The sequence below is a fragment of the Anabrus simplex genome, chromosome 1, assembly GCF_040414725.1.
Source record: "Anabrus simplex isolate iqAnaSimp1 chromosome 1, ASM4041472v1, whole genome shotgun sequence".
Classification (NCBI taxonomy): Eukaryota; Metazoa; Arthropoda; class Insecta; order Orthoptera; family Tettigoniidae; genus Anabrus; species Anabrus simplex.
In genome coordinates this window covers 898,336,465-898,362,835 of record NC_090265.1, presented here as the reverse complement: position 1 = coordinate 898,362,835, position 26,371 = coordinate 898,336,465, and the positions used below count along the sequence as shown (strand labels likewise).

General features: G+C 37.9%; 1 protein-coding gene across 3 annotated transcripts in view; it reads right to left on the bottom strand.

Annotated features, from left to right (window-relative positions):
• The window catches only part of LOC136857726 (arginine/serine-rich protein PNISR), a 248,435-nt gene that overhangs the window by 40,792 nt on the left and 181,272 nt on the right, over positions 1-26,371 (bottom strand). For all 3 annotated transcript variants that reach the window (XM_067136603.2, XM_067136602.2, XM_067136605.2), the window contains exons 9-11: positions 23,842-23,898; positions 4,611-4,717; positions 2,695-2,890 (exon numbers count right to left, since the gene is read on the bottom strand). In XM_067136603.2, the coding sequence (XP_066992704.2) occupies positions 2,695-2,890; positions 4,611-4,717; positions 23,842-23,898 (360 nt within the window). The remainder of the gene's footprint in view (positions 1-2,694; positions 2,891-4,610; positions 4,718-23,841; positions 23,899-26,371) is intronic.

The window sequence follows — 26,371 nt, the reverse complement described above, 5'->3', positions numbered from 1 at the left end:
CGGCTTAAGCCAACATTACAAATCTCAGACCTTATTACAATATTTTTTTTATTTATAGTTTTGGGCATAGACTATCATGTTTCAATTATCTCATTGAAAAAACAAATGAGCATTGAAATTATGTTAGCTAGTGTTCTTTGCTTCTTTCTTTGGAAGATATTCATATAATAATTTCATTTATGAAAGGAAGATGTTAAATGGAAAATGAGCTGTTCAGGAAAGAATCTACATGCATAAAAATCTATTTTCATATTAATAGGAATAAACACATGTGGTCTTGTATATACTGCTGGTTTATCAAGGTTAAGACAAGGAAATTATGATGATGATGATGCTTGTTGTTTAAAGGGGCCTAACATCTAGGTTATCGGCCCCTAATGGTACGAAATGAGACAAAATGCAATGACAAGATAAAAGTCCAAAATCCTCCACTGACCAGAATTCAAAACATGAGGACGAAAAATGAATGGATGGATATGAATTTAAAACGATCAGTGTAACGATAAGAGTAACTACAACTGACTATATTTACTTTATATGTAGGCCTAAAAGTCATGTGTTCGCCATTTATTCTTTTTAAATTTAGAAATACTGCCTTCCAACAAAAATAGCCAGTAAAACTCAGAATACATGCATAAGTTTTTAAAGAATAGTGTTGAATGTTAACAGGTACTATTTATAGCTCTTTATAGCCTACAACATTTTATCATCAAGTCTGAGAGCTTTTATGGGATGACAAAGTACCCAAGAGAACGAAATTAACATTATATAAACAGTATTTCATACCAACTGTAACATACGGACTAGAAATACTGGTAACTAATGAGAGACAAGATAGTAATATCCAAGCAGTAGAAATGAAATTTTTAAGAACATTGGTTAAAAAGACAAGAAAAAATGGAATTCAAAATATTAAAATCAGAGAAGAGCTAATTATAGAACCGTTAGTACAGAACATACACAAAGCAAGAATGAGATGGTTCGGACATGTAAAAAGAATGGGAAAGGAACGGGTGGCAAGAAGGGAATTGGAAAGAGAAGTTAAGGGAAAGAGACCAGTTGGAAGACCGAGAAGAAGGTGGATGGACCTGATTTGGAAGGACATTAGAGAAGCTGGACTGGATGTGGCGGAAGTAATGGAGCAGGAAAAGTGGAAGGACAGAAAGGAGTGGAGGAGACTTGTTAACCGCATCTGGGCGACTGGAGTCGAACACTGATGATGATATAGCCTAGAAGTCATGTGTTCACTGCACAAAACTTTTCTTGGCTGTAAATGGTGAAAAGAAAGGGGGTCTAATAAGTGAGTAAATACGGTAGTAGATGAATAAGGTTGAGTGGAATTTTTTAAAATAGGAAAGATCATAATATACACTTAGAATTCAAGAGGACAAATTGGGGCAAATATTTGTTCATAGGAAAGTATGAATATGACAAGCAGATTAGAGCAAATGTAAAATGTAGTAGTTAAGTAGAAATGAAAAGATTAGCAGAGGATAGGTTGGCATAGAAGGCTGCATCAAACCAGTTTATGGACTGATGATCTGAACAACACAGGAAGAAGAGCCAGTGATTGGAATAATTTACCAGGGGAGATGTTCTATAAACTTCCAAATTCTTGGAACAACTTATAATGGAATTCGCCACTAGGACGATAACCCTAAATGCAGATCAGTAGCGAATGTGATCATATTCATTATTATGTCATCTGTGGCCATTCTCTTTCTGCATATTGATGAGGAGTTTCCATTTTTCACTCCAGGCATCAGTTTCATCTGATCTAGTGTTGCTGCAACTAACCCCAGTCATAGTTCCTGCTGCTGCTAATTCTTCATATTAGGTGCTCTGGGTACTATAATCTATACATTAATATGCACCCAAACCCTGCTAAGTTCACCAAGGAGGAAACTGGGAAAATGTGATGGGAAGTTCTACTGCACCCTACCCATAGTCCCGATATGGCACCCTCTGATTATCATCTGTATGGTTTTGTGAATGAACAGATGTGAGGGCAATGCCACGAGACAATAAAGGCCATACAGAAAGCAGTGTGTCAGTGCAGGTTGCTGTAACTGAGTTCTACAGCAAGGGTGCTTTCAAGATTGCAGAACAGTGAGAAAAATGCATGCAAAGAAACTCAGATTAAGTTGAAAAGTCTGTAGATCGATATGGTGTATATGGTTTTTCAATAGCATATCCTAGATCATGAAAAACTAGTGCTCTTACAATTCCAACTCATACTGGATCCATAATGAACACAAACTGAACCTATATATTACTGGTGATATGTTTTGTAAAAAGTCAGCCTACATGATTGTATAATAAAAACATTAATTCATCAGTGTTTTGAAATATTAGCAGTGACAGTAATACATGGAATAAGTGACACTTAGCTCCATTACGAAGAGTAAGTGTGGCGTCACAGCAGCATGTGCTGACCAGAAACAAAGTTCACTATAACAAGTAAATGTTATATTAATACATTTCCACATGAAGTTAAACCACAAATTCAAGATAACGTTAAATAAGGAAATTACAAACCCCTTCATGAAATGTCAAACCCAACCAAACCGGAAGATATTTTGATCTGACTTTGGACTATGCAGTCAATAATTATACAACATTCCAAATGGAATGAATGCAAGCTTCACAGCTACCAGCTAGTCCTCATCAGCTAGAATCATTCAGTACACTCACCTTCTTGTGCGGTGGAAGGATGCTTTGAATCAGTTTGGTTTTCTACCTGTCTGCTTGCCTCTGCATCACTTAATTCACTTTCTTCACCTCCCAACTGCTGCTCCTTAGCTTTCTCCTTTTCTTCCTCTTCACGTAATCGAGCTTCAATTTCTCGTTCAGTTTTAGCAAAGTCTTGTTTCCTTCTCATTATACGATCCTTAAAGAATAAATTATATCATGTAAATATTCCAGCACGGTCCACAACGTCAAAACACTTAATAAAATGAATATCCATACTGAAACACAGAAATAGAATTAACAAATAAACCTAATTTCAGATTGTTTATGGCAACTAGAGATTATATGTATGTACACTAGTGTCCAAAAGTTAAGCATAAGTTGCGAGTAAGCAGAGCAACAGAAAATAGACCATAAATCGCATGACATATGCACCTATGTATCTTACGTGTTCACTCTGTATAGGAAAGGAGTGTTCCCTGCTTTGAATAGTGGCATAATCGCAAGATAAACACAGCCAGTGCCTGCGGCCTATATTCCCTCAGTCGTGTTTGCCCTGTTATAGTGTGCGGAGTGTAGCCTCGTGGTGAATGTGACAACATGCCAACGATGCCATTTGGACCCCATTTTGCAGGGTAGAATACTCGGCCGCCTGGAAGCAGGCCAGACACAGACTGAAGTCGCTGTATCCTTGAATGTGCCACAAAGTGTCATTTCCAGGCTTTGGAGATGATTTCGAGACACAGGAGGGAGATGTTAGTCGTAGGCCAGTACCAGGTTGACCAAGGGTAACCACCCCACAGCAGGACCGATATATGGCCTTAACTGCCTGACGAAATCGGAGTGAACCTGCAAGACAATTGTCGGCGGAGCTTGCAGCCGTCTCAGGGATTGCCGTTTCCGGAAAACTGTGTACCGGAGGCTCAGAACAGCAGGACTGTTTGCCCAACATACAGCAGTGTGCGTTCCGCCCACTCCAGCACAGAGATGGGCCCGTTTACTGTGGAGCCGTCAACATCGAAACTGGACCATGAATGAATGGAGGCATGTGCTCTTCACAGATAAATCCCGCTTCAGTTTGCAGAACGATTCCTGTTGTACATTAATCTGGAGAGAACCGGATAGCCGAAACAACCACACGAACATCGTGGAACGGGACAAGTATGGTGGTGGCGGCGTCATGGTGTGGAGCGGCATCATGTTGAATGGCCGTAAGGACCTGCACATCTTCATGGGTGGTCCGGGGAACACTGTTAACGCTCGGAGATACAGGGATGAGGTACTAGGACCACATGTTCGACTCTTCAGAGGTGCAGTTGGTCCAGACTTCCTCTTAATGGACGATAATGTACTACCGTACTGCGCTGCTCTGGTGGATGAATTTCTGGCTGGGGAAGACATTCATCGCATAGACTGGCCAGCGAGGTCTGCGGATCTGAATCCTATACAACATGCCTGGGATACATTGGGGAGGCGAATTGCATCCCGTCAGCCTCCACCAAGGACCCTCCAAGACCTTTGCATTGCCCTTTTGGAGGAATGGGATCAACGGCCACAAGAGCTCTTGGACCATCTGATAGAGAGTATGCCACATCGCTGCAAAGCGTGTGTGGCCGTTAGGGGTAACCCTACACCCTATTAACAGCATATTTTGTTGTGACAGTCAATGCCAAGTTTTGTTAGTTGTTGTCAAAGGTGTACCTTAGCTATCAGAACCTTTCTAACACTGTTTTTTGGACAAGCTGTGTGACATATGGCGCGTGAGTCAACTTCCGTTTGTTCAGCAATCCGTCTGACATTCCTATCAGGCGGTATGGCCTCATTTAGTGATTATGCTTAACTTTTGGACACTAGTGTACTAGCTAAGTAAACAAATGAAGCATATTATTAAAATTTCTCTAATGTGAATATTAACATACCTTTAGTTCTTCATCTGAATCAGCTCCATTGATTTGTCTTGGGCTGTCATGGCTTCTTGAGTCATCACCACTATCAGAGTCCTCGCTGTCTCCATACATACCCAGACCTATGCACGGCATACAAATTACCTTAGAAAGAGGTAACCACATAATCTGCCTCGTTATGCTAGCATGAGGTCATATTTACTGGCATAACACATGACTGTCACAATATTCTCTGAACGCAACATGAATCTCAAGAAAACAGATTATAACAGTAGGGCAGAATATGGAACCCTTTCTGTCCCAAAATAATTTCCCAGTTAAACATATCCAGACCCCACAAACACACACATACCACACTACATTACAAGAGCTTCATTAAAATTTTCTCAATAATAAAAGTCGAAGAGACTAACTTCTATAACCACTAATCAAGACAGAGAGATTTATTATGGTTTACAGTATATAGGTATTAAACCTTATAGGACCAACTGCGATATATCGTCAGTGACAATCCTTGCGACAAAGACCAACTGACGATATATTGTCAATGGCCACACTGGCTAAAAGGACCAGCTGCCGATATTTCGTCAGTGGAATAAAAGGACATCTGTAGGCTAAATATTTTAACACATGAATATTATGATGCTATATTAAGTGTCTTGAAGATCTTTTAGGACTGTTAGATTACAGTTTGAGTACGAAATTCAAAGCACGAAATAAACCCCAACAAGAACAGTGCAGCACATCTAATGCAGAGTGCCACCTCGTGCTCGCCAGCCCGCGCTAACCTTATCGCTGAGCTGTGCAGTCTGCTGTTGCCGTTTCAACATAAACCATGTGTGGCAGCAAGTAACAGAGTGCACTCTTCTCAGTTTTATCGTTTGTTGTTTGTTTCCTTCCTTATTTACGGTATCTCCTTCCCAGAAATCTGATAAGTCTAACAAGTCATCGTCAGAGTTCTGTCTACAATTCGCAACTTGTCATATGTTTACAAGAAACAATCATTATTTACAAAGGCGATGGCTGTATCACTTCAAACGGAAAACAACACTCAAAATAATTATCCACTTGAAAAGGAGATACCATAAATAAGCAAACAAACAAACGATAAAACCAAGAAGAGTGCACTAGGTTACTTGTCACCTAACGTCATAAGATGATTATTATTATTATTATTATTATTATTTAACCCTTATAGGACCAGCTGAAGAACTGTGTGTACCAAATGCCCAGAAGGATGCCATGGTGTGTAATAAGTTTTGTAAGTGTGGAAAACATCCGGAAACATTTTAAAACATTATTGGGTCCGCTTCAGTGTTTTATATTGTAGGTGTGTGTTGGTGTTATTCAGAGGTTTTGGCTTGGTATCTACAAAGTATAGGCAAACGATGTGTGCCTACTGCTGTGCTGGTTTTTTAGACTTCAGATCAAGTTGACAATAACAATATTTTGTTAATTTCAATCCGAACTCAAATAAAATTTGTGATAATATGGAAAATGAAGTATGGAACATAAATAATACATTCGCCATAGGTAAACTGTGCTTAGTTTAGAAGCTACAGATATTTCATTTCAACATTTAAAAAATATTTTTAGTGTATATATAAAATATTGTTTATTTTGAAATATTAATTTTGTTCAAACTGCCTTCGTTTACATCTCATAAGAAAAATGGTTGTTTTCTGAAGATTTTGAAAAAAGAATCATGAAGAAAACATTATTACAGACTAATGGAGATGTGAAAAATATGCCTTTAATGCCTTGGTCTTTTTCGCCATACCACATGCTAAACAGCTGGTCTTCTTAGGTGCGCCCTCCTTGAATATACCCAGTCTTAAAAGGGTTAATATGGAATTCTCCAAAAATTAAATGTATGACGACAGATCAAATATAAACTGGAATTTTCATTTTAGAAATTCAGCCAAAAGCTGCAAAAGCTACATGTCACTTTTCTACATAATCTCCTAATTTAACTTTTCTACATAATCTCCTAATTTAGAGAAACATTTTTCCCATCAAACTGGCAGTTTTTTATTCCATTCGGGAAGAAAGAGTAGAGATGTGCCTGTGACTAGTTGCACACAAACTCCTCTGCTCCTGCAATATTGTTGAACTGCTATTGCTCTCAACACCTCTTTGAGTTGTCCAAACAATGCAAGACAATAAATCTTGGCTGTAAAGCAGGTGTTCTAGTGGTGTTCAGTGAATTTTTTCCAGCTTATCACACATTAAAGCAAGTAGTTTGGAATTTTGCATTGTGGCGAATGACAACTCAAATTGTTCAGAGATGTCATTTGCTGTGACAGGCAGCTTTTGCATTGTCCAGAAGTTGATAGAAATAGGCAGCATCAACTGTTCTCCATTCATGAAGGAAATCAACTAACAAAATATCAATGGAGTCCCAAAAATGAGCTGCATGGTCCTTTTCAGCTGACAAGCACCTTTTTGCCTTTACCGGTGCAGCTTCACCTCTTCTCCACCACCCCAGGCTCGTTTGTTTGGATTCAAAGCTATAGCAATGGACCCACCACCCCAAAAATCCTCCTTAGTAGCAAGCCAGGACAATCTGGCAAAAATCCAGATGAGCACTTTTTTGTTGTACGGTAAGTAGATGAGGAACTAACCTGGCAGACACTATCTGAAAGTGAAAGTCATCACTCACCACTGATGGACACATTACTTACTCCTCAATAAGGTCACAAACAGCACAAATGTTTTGTTGTGACATTTGTCCCAGGCCGTCGTCGGTACAGTTCATTTTCCAGACAATCCATCCCTAATAGAAAATTTTAAGCCGATCAAAGGCTTATGTCTTTAAAGGGGTTAGTTCCTCGAACTGTGCCTGCACAGTCTTCTAAGATTTCAGCACATTTGACACCTTTGTCAATAACATTTATAGTAATACATTGTACAGTACAACAGACGTATGTACTTCTTACTCACTGATGTAAGAAAAGCCTTGCTATATGTGTTGGGCGAGAAATCAGCTTCATGCAACCCCACCATTTTCCATTCATGGCATAAACCGGTCCCCCTGGTACTTCAGCTGTCAGGTGAAAATTCCACCTTGTATCTGATTTATCACCATAAATAAAGTAGAATTCAATAATAAAATGCCATTGGTCACCTATTCAAAGATATCAATAAATTAGAGTTAAAATTCTATACAATTTTTACCCAATGCATAAATTTATCACACGGATATTCCTCAAGCTACTGAATACAGTTTAGAGAAGATCAGAAAAGAGATGGTAGTGATTTCTTTCTTTCCTTTTTTTTTTTTTTCACTGCATGGCCAATTTGCTCGGTTTAGAGTTAAATATTGTAATATGATCATTTGCCCTGTTCCACCACCATAAGCATTTCCAGAAATATTATGTTCCACTGGAGACCCTAATAAGTTACTTTACAGACAGTTAATATAGAGGACTTAAAAAAAAAAAAGATTTGGCCTCAGTTTTAAAATATCTACCACCTTTCTGCCAATAAATTTGCAGAACTCATTAAATATTTCCAAATTAACAAGTCTTATGCCAATAAATATGATAAAACAGCTTCATCTATAGTACAACCCTCTTAAGATGCTTCCTTTAAAAAAGACTGGGAAATCCATCTATTATAACCTATGTCACAAACATCATCTCCTAAAAGATAAAAAAAGTCATTAGCTTTCATATGAAGAACTTGCTACAACATTATTATCAAATGTACAAAGACAAAGATACCATGAATTAATTAACAGGTCTCACTTTGTGGATATAGAAAAACTGATATTGATAAGGAGAGAGCCTAACTTGGTGAAGATGGCAGTACATGAAGAAGATGAGATATTCTTGTCCTTTTGTGTTTTTATGTTCATCTTTGTTACCTCCTCCTGTTGTTCCCTCTTCCCAGTCTAACCTATCACTGTGTTTATCCTAAAGTATGTTCTATTCATACTCCAATCCCTGCTATATATGATTAAGTATGGTATAACTAGACAAACATTTCCTCACAACACTAATCAGAGGTAAAAAAGGAGAAGGTCTGAACTTTGAAGAATAATGATAGCAAACACTCAAAATTGCGTAGGTTGGTCTTCCAAACAAAGCGTCCCTTCACCTGCAAGTTCAGAGATACAGTCGTTCTTCCACTTCTCTTCAACTTGCTTCTTGGAATAGGTTGTTCATAGTTTTGTTCAAAATGCAGCACACTATCATGGACGGTCAAGGACTGAGGCCTCTCAGTGCAAGACGGTATTGACAAGGAAAGTGATCGTAAGATATCTTACAGAGCATTTATGTATAATGGTTAAAGAAACCAATACCAAATGAAGAATATTAAAATTTGAGAAATCTGTATTCAACAAGAGCCATGTCTGAGATAATAAAATAGATGTGAAGGAACAGATTCAACCTACAAGTCGGCATCAGTGAGATAACACGGACTGTATGTGACACTGACACAAAATGCAATATCGGTGAAAGGTTTAGACAATGGTGACCTACAAGCATTGGAAGAGCTTCATTACAACAGAAATCTATGAATAACAGATCCATGAAAACTAGATTCCTTTTTATTACTGAATAATTTTAATGATATTGTGGCAAATAGCTCTGAGCACCTGGCGAATTAGATCCGACAGATAAACTACACTGTCAGTACTCGTGTGAGAGTACATAGGTAACAAGTATTGGGAAACAAGCAAATGTGCCATACCATCCCAGCATTTGCATGGAATTCAAGCAGGAAAAAGGAAGGGCAGGGCAATGTACTGTACGTCACTTGTAGTTTAACATGAAATACATTTAAAGTGGAAAATCAACGACTTATCTTGATTACCCATTTCTTTTGATCAAATAAATTGTACACAAAGCAAATTTCTGTGATTACTGGGGCCACCATGGCATTTCAGATTTAGCCAGGTTTTTAAAGCTGGATCCTTCTGCGAGCACATGAGTTTTCAGGTGAATATTCCAATCTATAGAGTCCATCGAGATTTGAACCATGGCCGCTTGCATGGAAAGCAAAACAACTAAGCCACTATGCTAATAATGTAGTCCCAAATTCCCGTATACATAAAGGAAGGACAGATGAAAAATTTAACCACATACACTACATATCTTTGATACAACACTGAATATGATGTAAAAGACATGAAAATGGGTCCTTCGTTTTAACTTCTTTAACCTTTCGAATGCTACGTATTTCCTTGTAAACAGAGGATAGGATGAAAGTCAAGTAATGGAAATGCAATTTGAGTAGAATGGTCAAAATCCCGCAAGCTTTACTAGGATAATAAATAGAAATTTGAAAAGTAGTATACTACAAGTAAATTACTGAAAGAGAAATATAGTTTAATGGGCAGGTTCACAGAATATGGACTCAATACTGGGGGTATTTTAAAAAATAGCTTTATCTTAACAGGGTTGACTATGACACACCTCTTCATTTTCACTACCAGGAACAACGATTGAGATTAAAAAGCATGCATTTCAGCTAATCTACATAAATATCTAAAACATGATTAACACACTGTGTCCACAGGCATGCACAAACAAGTCATAAGTGATTGACTAATACTTTACAGGCAATATAGCAGATGATGCTGCATGAGAAAATAAAATAAAAGATAATACTGACTGTTACTTACAAATTTAATGCACGGATCAACTACTTCCAGGTGGTATGATGTGAACATGTAGTTCAGCTGTTATAATTCTGCACATAGTTTATTAGTAATACAAGATTTTATAGCAAATCTAAGTAATCCAAGTTGATTGGGACAAAGGTCTATTTGGATTACTGAAATGTTTGTACTAATCCCATACACAGGAACTGCTAACTATTGTGATAGAGGAAGCAATTTAACAGCTGGCAGAATCCTTGAATATGTGATAAATTACTCGTGGCCTGTTTTCAAGGCAATAAATCCAAAGCAGCAACAAACTTTTGTGTTGAAATTAGCTAGATTTTGCACATAATACATAAGATTCCCAGCTGAGAAAAAGATGAAGTAGATTGTGGTGGTCTCACATGTGGCTAAACAATAATAATGAAACATAAAAATACTCATAGCAAATGCAAGAATTGTACTATGTTCCAACAGCCACTTCAGTAGTATAGAGATAGTGTGCTTGCCTCTTACGCGGGTGCTCCAGGTTAGATTCCGAGCCAGTCCAAGGATTTTAATTCTGAACAATTGGCTAGAACAAAGTTCACCTGACCTCATGAGACCAACGAAGGAGTTTTCCAATACAAAAAGCAGCGGACCTAGTTGAGGACACCAAGCATATGGCTAAAGATGTAGTCGCACTGTTCACATGACACTCCAAAACCTGCAGGCCATCTGGCTGGGCAAAAATCTTGGTAGGCCAAGGGCATTAACAGAAGTGACAACGATTCAGATAAAAACTGATCTAAGCAAGTCTCATTACTGAGGGGAGAAATATTAGGAGTAGGAATTGAAGGGGCATTGGAAGAAAAGGACACAGATGGGGCATTAGAGTTAACAGAACTTCCAGTGCGGAGTGTGGGGAGGAGAGGTAAGAGGAGAGAAGGTGTAAAAAATAATAGAGTGACAGGGTAGTTTGACGAGGAGTGTAGCAGGAAAAGGGAGGGTGTATTGAGAGCTCTAGCAGAGTTTAGGAAGGTAGGGGAACAGGGTAAGAGAGAGGAATATTGTAAATTAAGAAGAAAATACAAGGGTGTACTGAGTGGGAAAAAAAAAAAGAGGGTGGAAGGAAGCGGAGGCAGAAAGAACAAATGGATACTGTAGGGAAAATAGAATAGAGAAGATCTGGGAGTCTATAAAAGATAAGGAGAGAGAGACCAATGGGGAATGGTAAGAACATAAGGTAGGAAGGTTGGGAGAAGTATTTTAAAAGGCTTTTAGGAGGGAAAGATAACTGGTATAGAGAAATTGGTAAGACATATATAATAAGAGAATTAGAAGTTGGAAATCAAATATTAGATGCAGAGATAACAGGGCAGGAAGTAATTAGGGTATTAAAAAATGCAAGACCTAAGGCAGCGGGTGGTGTGAATGGCATTACTAATAGTGTTTAGAGGGAAGTAGGAGCCAATGGAGCAATGTTGAGGGGGATGGTAAAATTCTTTAACAGGATGTTTGAAACAGCTAAATATCCGAGGGAATGGAAAAAGGGGGTATTATGCCCAATTTACAAAAATGAGGGGTTAAAAGCGATCCAAGTAATTAAAGAGGGACAACATTGTTAGATGCCTTGTCCAAGATGTACACAGGGATCTTGGCTAACAGGATAAAGAAATGGGCAGAGCAGTACGGGAGAATATCGGATTTTCAGAACGGATTTAGGAAAGGAAGAAATAGGTCGATAATGTGCGGATACTAGACACGTTGATTACGAAATATGTAAAGATAGCAGGGCCCAAATTATATGTTTCAGTGGTGGATTTGGAAAAAGCTTTCGATACAGTGAGCAGGGAGACGTTATTTATGAGATTAAGAGAGAGATGGTTATCTAAGAAAATAAAAGGGGCAATTGAAAGAATTTACGAGAAGGCATATGTGATGATCAAATTACAGGGAGGAGGGTTGAGTAATTGAACTGAGTCAAAGATAGGTGTGAAACAAGGATGTAAACTATCCCCAATATTATTTATAAATAATATATTAGAGAACCATGGAGGAGAGAAAGACACAGATAATGGTATGTAGGAAAAGGAGAGATAGGAAGGAAAAGAAAGTGTGGAAGGTAAATCAAGAGGAAATTATACCAGTAGAAAAAATTGGGGGGTAACAAGAAGTAACAAGGGATCGTGGAAAGAACAGTGTAGGAGGGCTAAATTAAAAGGAACAGGATTGCTTGCAGCAGTAAGGGTATTAGAAAATAAATTCCCAGATATAAAATACAAAACCCAGAAAATGGTGTTTCAATCACCGGTGAAGGGTAAAATGTTATTTGGGGTGGTATGGGGATTGGAAGAGGAAAGGGTGGAATTTAACCAAGTAGTGGCAGAATTCAGCAAGATTATGATGGGACTACCAAACTGCACGGCGAATGCGGGGGCTAGATTTTTTAAAATTTATTTTTGCTAGTTGCTTTACGTCGCACCGACACAGATAGGTCTTATGGCGACGATGGGGCAGAGAAGGGCTAGGAGTGGGAAGGAAGCGGCCGTGGCCTTAATTAAGGTACAGTCCCAGCATTTGCCTGCTGTGAAAATGGGAAACCATGGAAAACCATTTTCAGGGCTGCCGATAGTGGGGTTCGAACCTACTATCTCCCGAATACTGGATACTAGCCACACTTAAGCGACTGCAGCTATCGAGCTTGGTGGGGGCTAGATTAGTTTGCAAAGAGTCTATGGAGGTAGAAATTGTAAAGAGGGTGATAAAGTATTGGATAACATTGGAGGAAGGGAAAGGAGGGGAATTAATACACGATGCTTATAGATTTCAGAAAAGAGTGGAGAATGAAGGATATTGGGTGAATAAGTGTAAGAAAAGGATGTAAAAACTATGCTTGGGGGAGTATGGGAGTGTTTCGTGTGGGGGGGGGGGGGGGGAGAGAGAGAAAAGAATGGATATATCAGTTTTAAACAAATTAATAGAAGTAACTAGTCCGAAAATGGATTTTGAGAGGGGTAGGCGAAGAAAGGCTTGTATTGGTGGCTGTTAGGCATACCAAAAATAGGGGATGGGTACAGATGGAAAATAAGGATAGGTGTGTATTGTGTGGGGAGGGGTGGTCGGATTTACATATATTTAACCAGTGTAAAGTTTTGGATGAGGTGAAAAGGAAATTACTTAATAAGACAGAATTTAAGTTAGCTAAAGATTATAAGATGACATCATGGTTGTGAGTAACTAGTCTCATTTTGTTCCATATTGAGGATACAATAAGTAAAACACTTTCAAGATTAAAATTATTGTGTCCACCTTTTCAATACAAATATATTTTTTTAGTGATTAAATTCTACATGAATTAAAAACACCAGTTAGGGACATGTTTCGCCCGAGTTATGGGCATCTTCAGCCTAATACTAAATCTTGGTCAAGAATTAAAACTATAAACATCGGAACTTAATAGTAAACTTAATACTAAATACAATGGTCTTATGCTTTTTACGTAGTTTACAATATGTACAGTATGTACAATATGTACATTAACTTTGCCAGAATTTACGAACAATGAATTAATTTATTTTATAATGACTAGACATCCAAATTGTAGATTGGATTGATCACAGCGTGAATTGGGGTTTCTCAAATTGTATTAACTAGAGATTTATCACAGAGTGAGTTGGGGTTTCTTTAATTGTTATGGTCGCCTGAGTCGTAAGAATTGTTAGAAAACCGGAACCTTGGTTAAAGTCGTTCATGTTAGGATATGAATCAGTTTGAATATTCCCTTAGAAAGAAGCATGGTTATGTTTCTTTTTTTTTTTTTTTTTTGCTAGGGGCTTTACGTCGCACCGACACAGATAGGTCTTATGGCGACGATGGGATAGGAAAGGCCTAGGAGTTGGAAGGAAGCGACCGTGGCCTTAATTAAGGTACAGCCCCAGCATTTGCCTGGTGTGAAAATGGGAAACCATGGAAAACCATTTTCAGGGCTGCCGATAGTGGGATTCGAACCTACTATCTCCCGGATGCAAGCTCACAGCTGCACGCCTCTACACGCACGGCCAACTCACCCGGTGGTTATGTTTCAAGGTTGAAGCATGTATGTTGGAAACTATTGTTGATCGGATAATTTTTTTTGGAATATTACGTCATTCTTGTTGATTACCTTCCTATTGGTGCATTGTTCAACCTTGGGAGGAATATGAGTTGTCTGTAACTGGATAAGAGAAAAAACGGGGAATTAGAATCAATTCCCCTTTTTTCCTCTTATCCAGTTACAGCAGGGAATTAGAATCATTCTAATTCCCTGTTTTTTCTCTTATCCAGTTACAGACAACTCATATTCCTCCCAAGGTTGAACAATGCACCAATGGGAAGTTAATCAACAAGAATGACATAATATTTTTAAAAAATGTATCCGATCAACAATAGTTTCTAACATACATGCTTCAACCTTAAAACATAACCATGCTTCCTTCTAAAGATATATTCAAACTGATTCATATCCTAACATGAACGACTTTAACCAAGGTTCCGGTTTTCTAACAATTCTTACGACTCAGGCGACCATAACAATTAAAGAAACCCCAACTCACTCTGTGATAAATCTCTAGTTAATACAATTTGAGAAACCCCAATTCACGCTGTGATCAAACCAATCTACAATTTGGATGTCTAGTCATTATAAAATAAATTAATTCATTGTTCGTAAATTCTGGCAAAGTTAATGTACATATTGTACATACTGTACATATTGTAAACTATGTAAAAAGCATAAAACCATTGTATTTAGTATTAAGTTTACTATTAAGTTCCGATGTTTATAGTTTTAATTCTTGACCAAGATTTAGTATTAGGCTGAAGATGCCCATAACTCGGGCGAAACATGTCCCTAACTGGTGTTTTTAATTCATGTAGAATTTAATCACTAAAAAAATATATTTGTATTGAAAAGGTGGACACAATAATTTTAATCTTGAAAGTGTTTTACTTATCATGGTTGTGTATGGAGTGGGAGAGAGGAATGAATATTTCTAAATTTTTAAACGTAGTGAGAGCAAAATTTATAAAGAAATTGAGTAAAAATAGGAGATGGGGAGATGAAATGTGAAAGAGATGGACATAAATGGTTTAGTTATAAAAAATACAGAACTGATGTGAAATGTAAGGATAGAAGTGTGTTAGAAGTAGTAATAAAATAAAGACAATAGTGTGAAGAAGAAGAAGAAGAAGAAGAAGAAGAAGAAGAAGAAGAAGAAGAAGAAGAAGAAGAAGAAGAAGATACAGTGTAGAAAGAATTATGAAAAGAAAGAGTGAACAGAGAATGAGATATGAAAGATGGACTGTTTTTGTGTGTGTAGTGTAAAGTCTATGCATTATATTTTGAGAGGATGGGTAGTGGCTTAGGTAGTAAAAGGTACGGTTTAGGTAAATAGAAAGAAGGAGTATTAAGGAGAGCTGGATGGACGTAATTTGGAAGGTATGTATATAAAGGGTTGAAAGAGAAAAAGGTATAGAATTGGTGATGGAAGAAAGGGGAGTGAAATGGCTGAAAGAGCTCTGTAATAATGAGAATTTAACGACGTATTGAAGATAGAATGTTTAAGTGTGTAGTATATGTTGATGTATTATATATTGTTACATGTATGTATAAATGGGAATTTTATCAATGTTAAAAGATAAGTATGAGGGTGGTTAAGAGGGGCTAGGTATAAGGACGGTCTGGAAATGTACCTGTAATGTAAGTGAAAAAGGAACTGTTGACCGAGTAGTTAGGAAAAAAGAAGGAAGGAGCCAGATGGTGGAGTTGTGTGACGTAGAGCTGAGAGAGGGAGTGATAGGCCTGACCTATCTCAAGCTAAAGTGATGGATCAGACCGACTGCACTTGTAGAGTAAGGTAGAAAATAGAATTAGGTTAGAGGGAGTAAGATGTCAATGAGACAGAGAAAGAAGAGCCGAGTTATGGTATCCGTCTCGGCAGGAGAATGCAGATGTGGCAGTCTACATGTCGAGCTAGCAATCCGCTCACATGTGGGCTGTTACATAAAGGATGGCTGAGGAAGCTAGCACTGGCATCTTAAGGGGTCTATGAGGTCTTGGTATCTGGCCTCTGAGACATGGCTTGTTGCGGCATCCCAGGGAAGGGTGGTTGCAGTTTCTCACCAGGGGGTGATGTCGCGACTAGACATTTAATATAGAATTAGTATAGATTTAGCTGTAGTTAAGTAGTTAGTTTAGTCAGGTACTAAGAAAATGTAGAGGTAGCGTGTTGCACCTGGAGCTAGCTATCCGCTCATGTGTGAGCTGCTACAGAGAGGATCTAGTATCAAATTAGCTATAGATTCAGTGTTAGTTAAGTAGTTAGTCCAGTCACGTACTATTTTCTTTATTTCCTAATACCGATGGTTTGTACTATGGTGGGGTAATAAAGATGTAATGTGATGTAAGTCTTATTACAATACACTGTATTTTTTTTTGTTGCTAGTAGTTTAATGTAGCCCTAACATATCAAAATTTTTCAGTGACATAAGGATGGGAGAGGGCTAGGATTGCAAAGGTTGTGGTGGTTGCCTTAATTAAGGTACAGCCCCAGTATTTGCCCGGTGTGAGAATGGGAAAACTCTGAACACCATCTTCAGGGCTGCCACTGGTGGAATTTAAACCTACCATCTCCGAATACAAGCTTACAACTACGCAACCCTAACCGCACGGCCAACTTGCTTGGTTTAGACTTAAATATTACAACATTATAATGAGCCCTGTTCCACCACTGTAAGCAATTCCAGAAATATTATGTTCCACCAGAGAGCCTAATACAGAAGTAATAGTCTCAGCAAAATTAAAGGAAGGGATTTTCTGATCAAGCAATGATTATTAGGCTCCATAAGGAAGCACAGCAATTTGTTTTAAGCATACAATTCAATGCACGCGCGAGTGATAATATTGTAATAGCTTGAAGGCAGTACAAGACGTTCCTACTCTTGTTACTTGTTCGCTGGTTACAGGTGTTGTTTCATTACCTGAAGTGCCTTGTATAATAATAATAATAATAATAATAATAATAATAATAATAATAATAATAAAACACACCGAGTGAGTTGGCCACGAAAACACGAGTGTGCAGCTGCGAGCTTGCATTTTGAGATAGCGGGTTCAAACTCCACTGTCGGCAGCCCTGAAGATGGTTTTCTGTGGTTTCCCATTTTCACACCAGGCAAATGTTGGGAATGTACGTTACTTAAAGCCACAGGCCACAGCTGCTTCCTTCCCACTCCTAGCCCTTTAACTATCCCATCATTGGCAGGTGTTGGTGCGACATAAAGAAACTTGTAAAAAAAAAAAGTTAAAAAAATATCCATGGTTCTTAAATATCAAGTCCTGATAAGCCATCGCAAGTGCCACCTTGTGTAACTGTTCTTCCTGAATCTTTGTCATCAAACTGCAACCTACGGGGCAGTGAAGCACCAATTGCTAGAGCATGATTACTATCTGATGGCACAAAACCTTAACTGCGTACTAAATTACTTTTGTATGTGGGCAAGTCCAGGTACTGCAGCATAAGTGAGATGGGAGGAATGTTCACTTCGCTAGTTGCTAAGGAAGTGTTCACATGGGTTCCTGGTAATTGTAACTCTATTGCGTGTTAAGATCTTGAAGGAGGAAATGTTGCTCTCTAAACTTGGTGAGGGGAAGAAGTCAATGAAGAGAAGAGGCTTTGTACACAGGGACTGCTATAGCAATTCTCCATTAATATGGTATATATTTTTCTTGCAAACAGTAATCAAGTAAGTCTTCAAATACGGTACTATTTCCCAACCCATTGCCCAGAAATCTAATTAGTTCCAGCTCCTTTTCTAGTTTACAATTTTTGTACTTTATTATAAATATCTTTGTTATCATAGGTAAGAAAAAACTACTGATAATGAAGTGGCCGCTGGTAACGGGCCTATTACTAGACCTAGTCTGGAGAGCCAAAATAAAGCTGAAAGGGACTAAGCTCCTTATCATCGAATCCTTGATTGCCGCCAGAAAAGACAGGCTCAACAAAGTAAGAGAATATTTTAGAATGCGGAATACCTACACCCAGGGCAATAAAATAATTGGGCATACAGATGATGGCAAAAGAATAATCTCAATACACCTGCAGAACTGAATGCTCTATCACGTGATGTGCAGCAAACAAAAGTTACAACATTGCTGAACTAGCAGTGCACTTTTTTGTGTGTATCAGTTTTAAGAATGTGAGATGGCTTGTTTCTGTGTATCAGCAGGCTGTCGCTGACTGTACCGGGAAGCGGTAGGCTGCATGGTATTTTCCCCTCACCCTGTGCCTGGGCCAGAAATGTCAGCACCTTTCTCTCCTTAGAATAAAGACCCAGCCAAATGATGGGGGGTCTAATACAAGAGGAAATACAGTATTTTTCTTCTCTGTGCGAGGAATGTGTTCTGAAAGTTTGGCCTACTTTACTGTTACACCCTATATAGACAATTATACCTGTCAAGGTAACACCCAAACTATGCCCAATTTAGATAAGAAGAGAAGAAGTCAGTATGGAACACTGCATTTACCAATGTGCCAAAGATACATTCAACTAAGGACTGCTACAGCAGAAGAACCTCATACCAGAAGTAGACAAGTGGGTCAAGCTTAGAATCTAGATAACACGAAAGTTCAAAGAATTATTGAAGCACAATTTTGCTCAGCACGTGTTGAAGTGACAAAACACACACTGCAGCCTGGCGACTATGGCTGTTGTGTAGCATTTTGAGAGTGAATTTTGGAGCATAACAACTCTGGTTATTTTGTTAATTGCTTTGCATACAACTCGTAGATTGAGAGTGGCAATGACGACTTCCTAGCCCAATTCTATGGTAGGAAGAGTGTATATTCAGGACTCTCAGAAGGGTCAACAAAAAAAATCACTATACATATATCGATTTACAATATGCATACTGAAGGGAAGTATGCCATAAATGTAACATTGGCTATGAAACTATCAGACCATTGAGCCTCATTTAATCTAAAAGCACAACAAGCTGGTAATTAAACATGACTATTAATATCATGATCGCAGCCATGGAATCTCCCGGTTTACATGAAATATGAACCATGGGGGCGTGACCTATCACTGGCAATGTCAACATCTCTGAATGTGCAACCTTTATGGTTCAGTATTTGGGTTGTGTTACAGGATGATGCCCCCCTTATCAGTAAAGAATAATTTAATAGTTCTTAGAGCAGACCTGTGTCAGCCTACAGTGCAAGCCTCAGTCGAATTGCTGTTTATTCTCTGTACTACATTTGGGCGAGTGGATGATGCAATAGCCGCCTGAACTAAGTAACTTGCCCAGTGATATCATGATCTCAATTAGTTTGCAACAAGCTTCTGTACAGCGTGATTGCTTCTTATACATCAGGATATTTTTGAAAGACTGAGAGATCCCACTGGAAATCTTTAAGGAAACTGGCTTGGCAAAGGGAGGTGTGGACAGCAAGAAAACTCAAATTTAAGACTTACAAAGTCACAGAAGTGCAAAGTTTAAACCCAAACAATCTAGTCAAAAAGAAAAAAAAATTGCAATTTATTTCGTCGGCCTGTCAACAGTGTGAATTAAGTCCAGAATTACTGCTGTTTTCTGATGAGACGTGGTTTTATTTGCATAGATGCATAAATTTGCAAAATAACTGGTAATAGGGCCTGTACTATAATTGTCAGATAAACAGCCAGATATGTAGGCTGCAGTTTTGCAAACTACAAGTTAAATATTTTCTTGAGTAATACTAATGGATTTTAACTATGGTATTATTATGCAAAATATCTAATAACATTCTTACTTCATTGACAACAAGGTTACAAGTGAAATTTAGCATGGTGGTATTCCTGTTCCTGGGCGTTTTCATTTGTTTAGCGCTATTTATTTTGAAATTGTATTACTTTAGTCCAATATTAGACTTCTTCCTTTCCCACAGCATTTTCCCACACCTGTAGGGTCGCGGGTGCGAACTGTGTCGCACATGTGGATTTGGCACTGTTTTACGGCCAGATGCACTTCCTGACACCAACCCTATATGGAGGGATGCAATATTAGACTCTTATCGGGCTATAATGTGCAAGTTCCAGGCCAGAAAATAATTAGGACTGAAATATACACATATGAAGAAACTTTAAAATTAATGAAATATGTAACAAAGCACAGAAATTGTTGTAGAAAGTAAAAAGACTGAAAATGTTGCATAGGCGCAAAAGGTAAAAGTACTAATAATGATATTTGTTTTATGCCCCACTAACTACTTTTACGGTTTTCGGAGACACTGATGTGCCGGAATTTAGTCCCATGGTTTTTTTATGTGCCATTAAATCTACCAACACACGGCTGACATATTTGAGCATCTTCAAATGTCTGAGCCACTCAGCCCAGCAAGATAAAAATGAAGTATCAAATAATTCCTACTAGACGATATTTTGTATTTTCTCTAATACGAATTACGAGGATAAGCATTAGAGTAAAAGTAAAGTTTATATTCGTAATCAATGCCACCAATTTTGTTATGATGTAAAATAAATTGGGAAACCTTGATATCACTAGTAGGCAGCATAAATACCCACTCTAGTAATCAGGAAATGTATACTACCACCTCTAGTACCCTGCCAACTAACATTTAGAAAATAAAAAATATTCAACTAATGGGACTTGAACCAACAAATAATGTGCAACAGCATCAAGTGATAATGCCATAAACAACTATGGCTACACCAGAAGCTTGTTATTTCGCTGCTTGCGTGCAACTCATACAGTTAGTGACAACAACTTGATAGCTCGGGAAGTCTGTACAAACTGTGTTAACTGGACAGAAGGCATGGTATGTTTTATGAACATATATATAGATTACATTATAACAACTTATTTTTTGTATAGCATCATGCAGATGCAGATTCATCATGATAACAGCCATATTGATTCTTACGGCCAAGTCCCAGTTAAGAATGGTAACTGCCTCTCCAACTTCGGCATAGCTAAGCTAGAGAATATTCTCCCAGACAGCACATAAAAGTCATAGTAGTTTGCAACCAAACTTCTAGATAAATGTGCAAATTTCAGCATAAATTTAAACCACGCTTTTATCTGGCTGTCATAGCACAGGCCTTTAGTCATGTAAGAATCCAAGAATAATTCATGAAACTCCACTTTATGACCTTAAAACAGAAGTTTGGTGCACTGTTAGTGCTACAAGAATTGTAGGGCCATTTTTTTTTTTTCAACTTCATTAATTCTGACTGGTACAAAGAATTAATAGTGAACAAGTTTTTCTCTAAACTGACTGAAATGGAAAAGTCACTGGGATATTTTCAGCAAGACTGGGCAACAGCACATACCGCTTGTAATTTAAATAATGCAGTGTGTTAATTTTACGGACAGAATAATTTGTCAGGTTATGACCAGCCCGCTCCCTTGATTCAACGCCTCATGACTTTCATTTGTGGGTATTTTGAAAGATACAGTGTATAGAAGTAACCCCCCCCCCCCATCATAAACGAACTGAAAAATGCAATTAACAATGAGATTTTGAAGATTCATAAGCCTGAATTGCAAAGAGCGAACTGGAATATCTTCACACACTACAATGCTTGTCTATAGACTAGGGGAGAGCATTTTCAACACTTACTGAAATGGTGTAACTTATTGCTTTTCTGTTTTTTTTTTTTTTTTCAAAATGATTATTCATTCATTAAGTTGAGGAGTTTTCTATGGGCGTATGGGAATATTGTGGTGGTGACCATGTTCTCATTTCCGACACATGGTATGCAGGAAGGATGGCAACCCTTGCGGGACTTTCACTGTATTCTGAACAGAAACTAACTTCGTCGGTAGATATGTGGCAACAGTTTTTCCAAGAGTTTCCATCACAATAAACCTTTCAAGTACTCAGGATATTCATTCCCTTAGGATGGTGGTATACTAAGTGAAATTGAATCAAGGTGTAATAAAACTGCATTTGCAATCAACTGTATTTTGTAAGAACAAAGCGAGCTTGCAGATGAAATTTATTCTTACACCATTTTGTTTTCAATACTTACTTTGCTGTGGACTCTTATGATTACTGGTACAAACAGGAAATGGCAGGATAACTTGCAATGAAGAGTTGAAGCCAAAGTTAGTAACAAACTCAATAGATGAAGCTGTGCATGTAAACTGGCTTTGGTGCCTCTCATATAAGATGAATGCAGAAGATATGATGCATAGGAGAGTAACGAATTAATCCAATAAGGGTAAATGATGTAGTTTTGAATGAACGCAAGGTAAGAGGTGAAGAAGTAGTATTGATCAAGGAGATAGATGCAAATACAGGATTGTGGAAAGGCTTAGTTTATTCATAGAGACTGAATGCTAAAATATATAGCAGTCTATAATGAAGATGTATGCACAGAAACTGATTTACAGACTAAATAAAACTTATAATTTAAATACCGAAATACATTCAACTGAAAAGCCTCTGTGGCTCAGGCGGCAGCGCGCCGGCATATCGCCACTGGGTTCCGTGGTTCAAATCCCGGTCACTCCATGTGAGATTTGTGCTGGACAAAGCGGAGGCGGGACAGGTTTTTCTCCGGGTACTCCGGTTTTCTCTGGGGTTTTTCATTCCAGCAACACTCTCCAATATAATTTCATCTGTCAATCATTAATCATTGCCCCAGAGGAGTGCGACAGGCTTCGGCAACCGGCATAATTCCTATCCTCGCCGCTAGATCGGGGCTTCATTAATTCCATTCCTGACCCGGTCGAATGACTGGAAACAGGTTGTGGATTTTTATTTTCATTAAACTAAAAGAGGTTTAACACTACTGTATATTTCCTTGGCGCCTCCTCCGAATATTTTAGGGTTTTCTTATCTGTATTAAGTACAAGAAAGTGATTTTTTCTGTTTGTGCAAAGAGTAGGAAAATAACAGGAGTAAGTAAAGTTCTGTTTAAAAATTTACAGTAGTAAAGTGTAAATACATAAATCAAATTTGACATACTAACTATGAATACTTGAAAATGAAGTGCAAACTTGTTAGTTTCTTTTTATTATATTTGTGTTTTATGAATTAGATAGAAAAAGTGTTAAGTCACAGAGAATAGGGAAATACTGCACACATTTCAATCAGTCAAGAAAAATAGCACTAAAGCAGAAAATATACCAGTCCGACAGGAAAGTTGTTTTGCGTCACAAGTAATTTTCTAGCACATCCGTAAGTTACATACAATCAGGATGAATTATAAAAAGAAGTTAAATACCACATTAAAATATTCTTTTTTACTTCATGAATAAATACAGAATTAGCACTCTTCCATGTACCTAAGAGAGCTCGTAGATCATTGCCATCTCCTTTCATTTATTTTCTGTTTACTTACAGTGAAATGAACTGCAAACTTATTAGTTTCTTTCTAAAGTGTAAAAGTAATAATGAAAGTGTGTTTTCTGAATTAGAAAAATCTTAAGAGAGAATACACACTATTACATTATTTCTGTCTCTCTTAACTATGTACACATTCCATTTGTATAAACAAATAACGTGATAAATATAAAAATCTGAGAGAACACCAAACCATCTGGAAGTAGTTGAAATATTACAATTATAACATGCAAAGAATAACAAAATACAAGTCACTTACCCAGCTTGCCAGTTAAAGATGCTAAAGCCTGGGTCTTCCGTAGTTGCATTGCTGGAGCTTTTGTCATAAATATAAATTGGTTTAGTACAAGATGACATAAAGGACAGAGGGTTTCCCTAAAACAAGCGGCCACATCCGTGTCAATCAGCACTCACGGCTGGCTGGCTTGTTATCTGCAAGTAGCCCACAGCTAACTCTTTTGACACATAAGACAAATAACATAGGGTTGACAAACTGTCACTAGTAGTCATCAAAATTAGTTTTAACCAAAGGTCAAAGTTTCACTTAATCAAAATGGGAAAAACTCTGTTATATATATTACACTCAACCATCCTGAGATGTCCAAGTATCTGAGGCCAAACAAATCTAAAATGAAGTTCCAATCAATGAACAACATTGAGGAAAAGCATACATCACTGCAAGGGTACAAAACATAGGGTATTAAAGGTGCTGAAAGTTGGTATGTATAATGTACACTGGTAAACCAGCGTGTTGGTCTTGTACAGATATTAGTTCATTTGCTGCTGGCGAACAATAGTTAGTCTTTCTGAAATATATCCTGCATATTAGGCCACCAGAAAAGGAAGGACAGAAGAGAATGGAATGACTTTTTGTTGTTATATTTTTTACCAAATACTATCCTTCCCATTTCCTCTTTAAAATCCTCACATGATGCCAAGATAATGAAAGGAGTGTATGTAACTTCCCAAATTAGAAAAGCAGCATAGAAATGAAGAGTGACTTACCTACAATATATATCTCTGTAAATATTAATGTTCATTATGTCTTCATTAGTGTGAACAGGAGAGATAGATGATATTTCAGGTAGTATAACCTTATTTCTTACAGGTAAGTCATTCATCTCTATTTTTAATGTTCGCATTAACAATTATATTACCACAAAAACTGTTATAGGGCTATAAAATACCCAATATGATCCATGTACTTCTAAGACAAAAGCACTGATTAAAACTTGCACAATAACAATACATTTCTTTAAGAAGCAGATGCTTAGCAATTTACAACACTTTTTTAAAAATCTTGACCATCAAAACAAAATCTACTGACCTAATTATATCTTGTTAGTAAGACATATTATGTTATATAATGTAGATCTCCGATTCTCACCTGATTAATGAAATCAAGTGATACAGATCTTCGCTTCTAATTCAGGTAAAAGTAAAAGAAGTTTGACTGGGAGATGAATATTCAAGTACTGTACTGTGCATAGAAAAAACAGGGCAACAATAAATATCCTTCAAGGTGTATTATTCCATTAATGCCGACATTGATAGCAAAAGAAAAATATTCAATTGTCTTCTTCAACCATTGCAGCACACAATGAATACAGCAATCTCACATGTTTCAATTTACTCTCAAGATAAATATCTGAAATGTCAAAAATCTGAAAGTTTAAGTACAGCTAATATTCAATTACAATAAGACTGGTGAAAAGATTGATAAGAAATCTAAAATAAAAAGGGAGTAAGAATTTAGAGGCCAACTACTTCATCCAAAGTTAATTCAACTGCACTGCAAAACAAACTCGCAGAAAATGAAATCCCAATATCAAGAAAGTATTCTGCTACATAAACTAAATTCGGCAGGCGTGTTTGCAAATCTGAAAGATGACGCCTATTCAAATTTGCATGTTTGTTGACAAAGAGTAGTGCTAGTTGCACCTCGAGATTGCAAAGCAAGTTTGCTTTAAATATGCGCTGTACATTTTGTGAGCGTTAGTCATCGTCCAGTGTTTACGTTGTGAGGTAGGTGTGAGTAAAACATGCCTTTTAAGGAAACAAAGAAGGCAGTATCAGCAGCTTATTCTGTTTGAATGAGGTCATGTAATAGGGCTACTAGAAGGTGGATATTCTTCAGCGATACTGCAGAAAGACTTGGCAGGGATGTATTCAGAGTGCAACGGTTTTTGCAACAATGGTCACGGTTAGGCACTATCTCACGGCAGTCTGCAGTCCGGCTGTATTCCCCGCATAGCTGTGGTGGATCGTACTGCATTTGCAGCAGCCATTAGAGCTTCAGTGGCACTAGAATGAAACTGCGAACATTAAGAAATCGATTACTTGAGCGACAGCTCTGTGTCAAGATATCCTGCGATGTTCATGCCACTCATTCCGAATCATTGCCATCTTCAACTTCAGTGATGTCTAGCTAGAGCTCACTGGAGGGCAAACTGGAGATCTCCTGTGTTCTCAGATGAGAGCCATTTCTAACTTAGTGCCAATAATAACCGTGGGTTGGTAAGGAGGCCAGGTGAGCGCTGGGAACCAAGCTGTCTGTGGCATCGACACATTGGACCTACAGCTGGAGTTCTGGTTTGGGGAACAATTTCCTTTGACAGCAGGAGCACTCTCGTTATCCCAAGAACCTTGACAGCGGATTTGTACGTCAGGCTGGTGATTGAACCATTTGTGCTGTTATTCATTCATAGTATTCAAAGGGGTGTTTACCTACCAAAAGGATAACGCTCGTCCTCATACCGCTGTTGTCGCCCAACATGTTCTCCAGAATG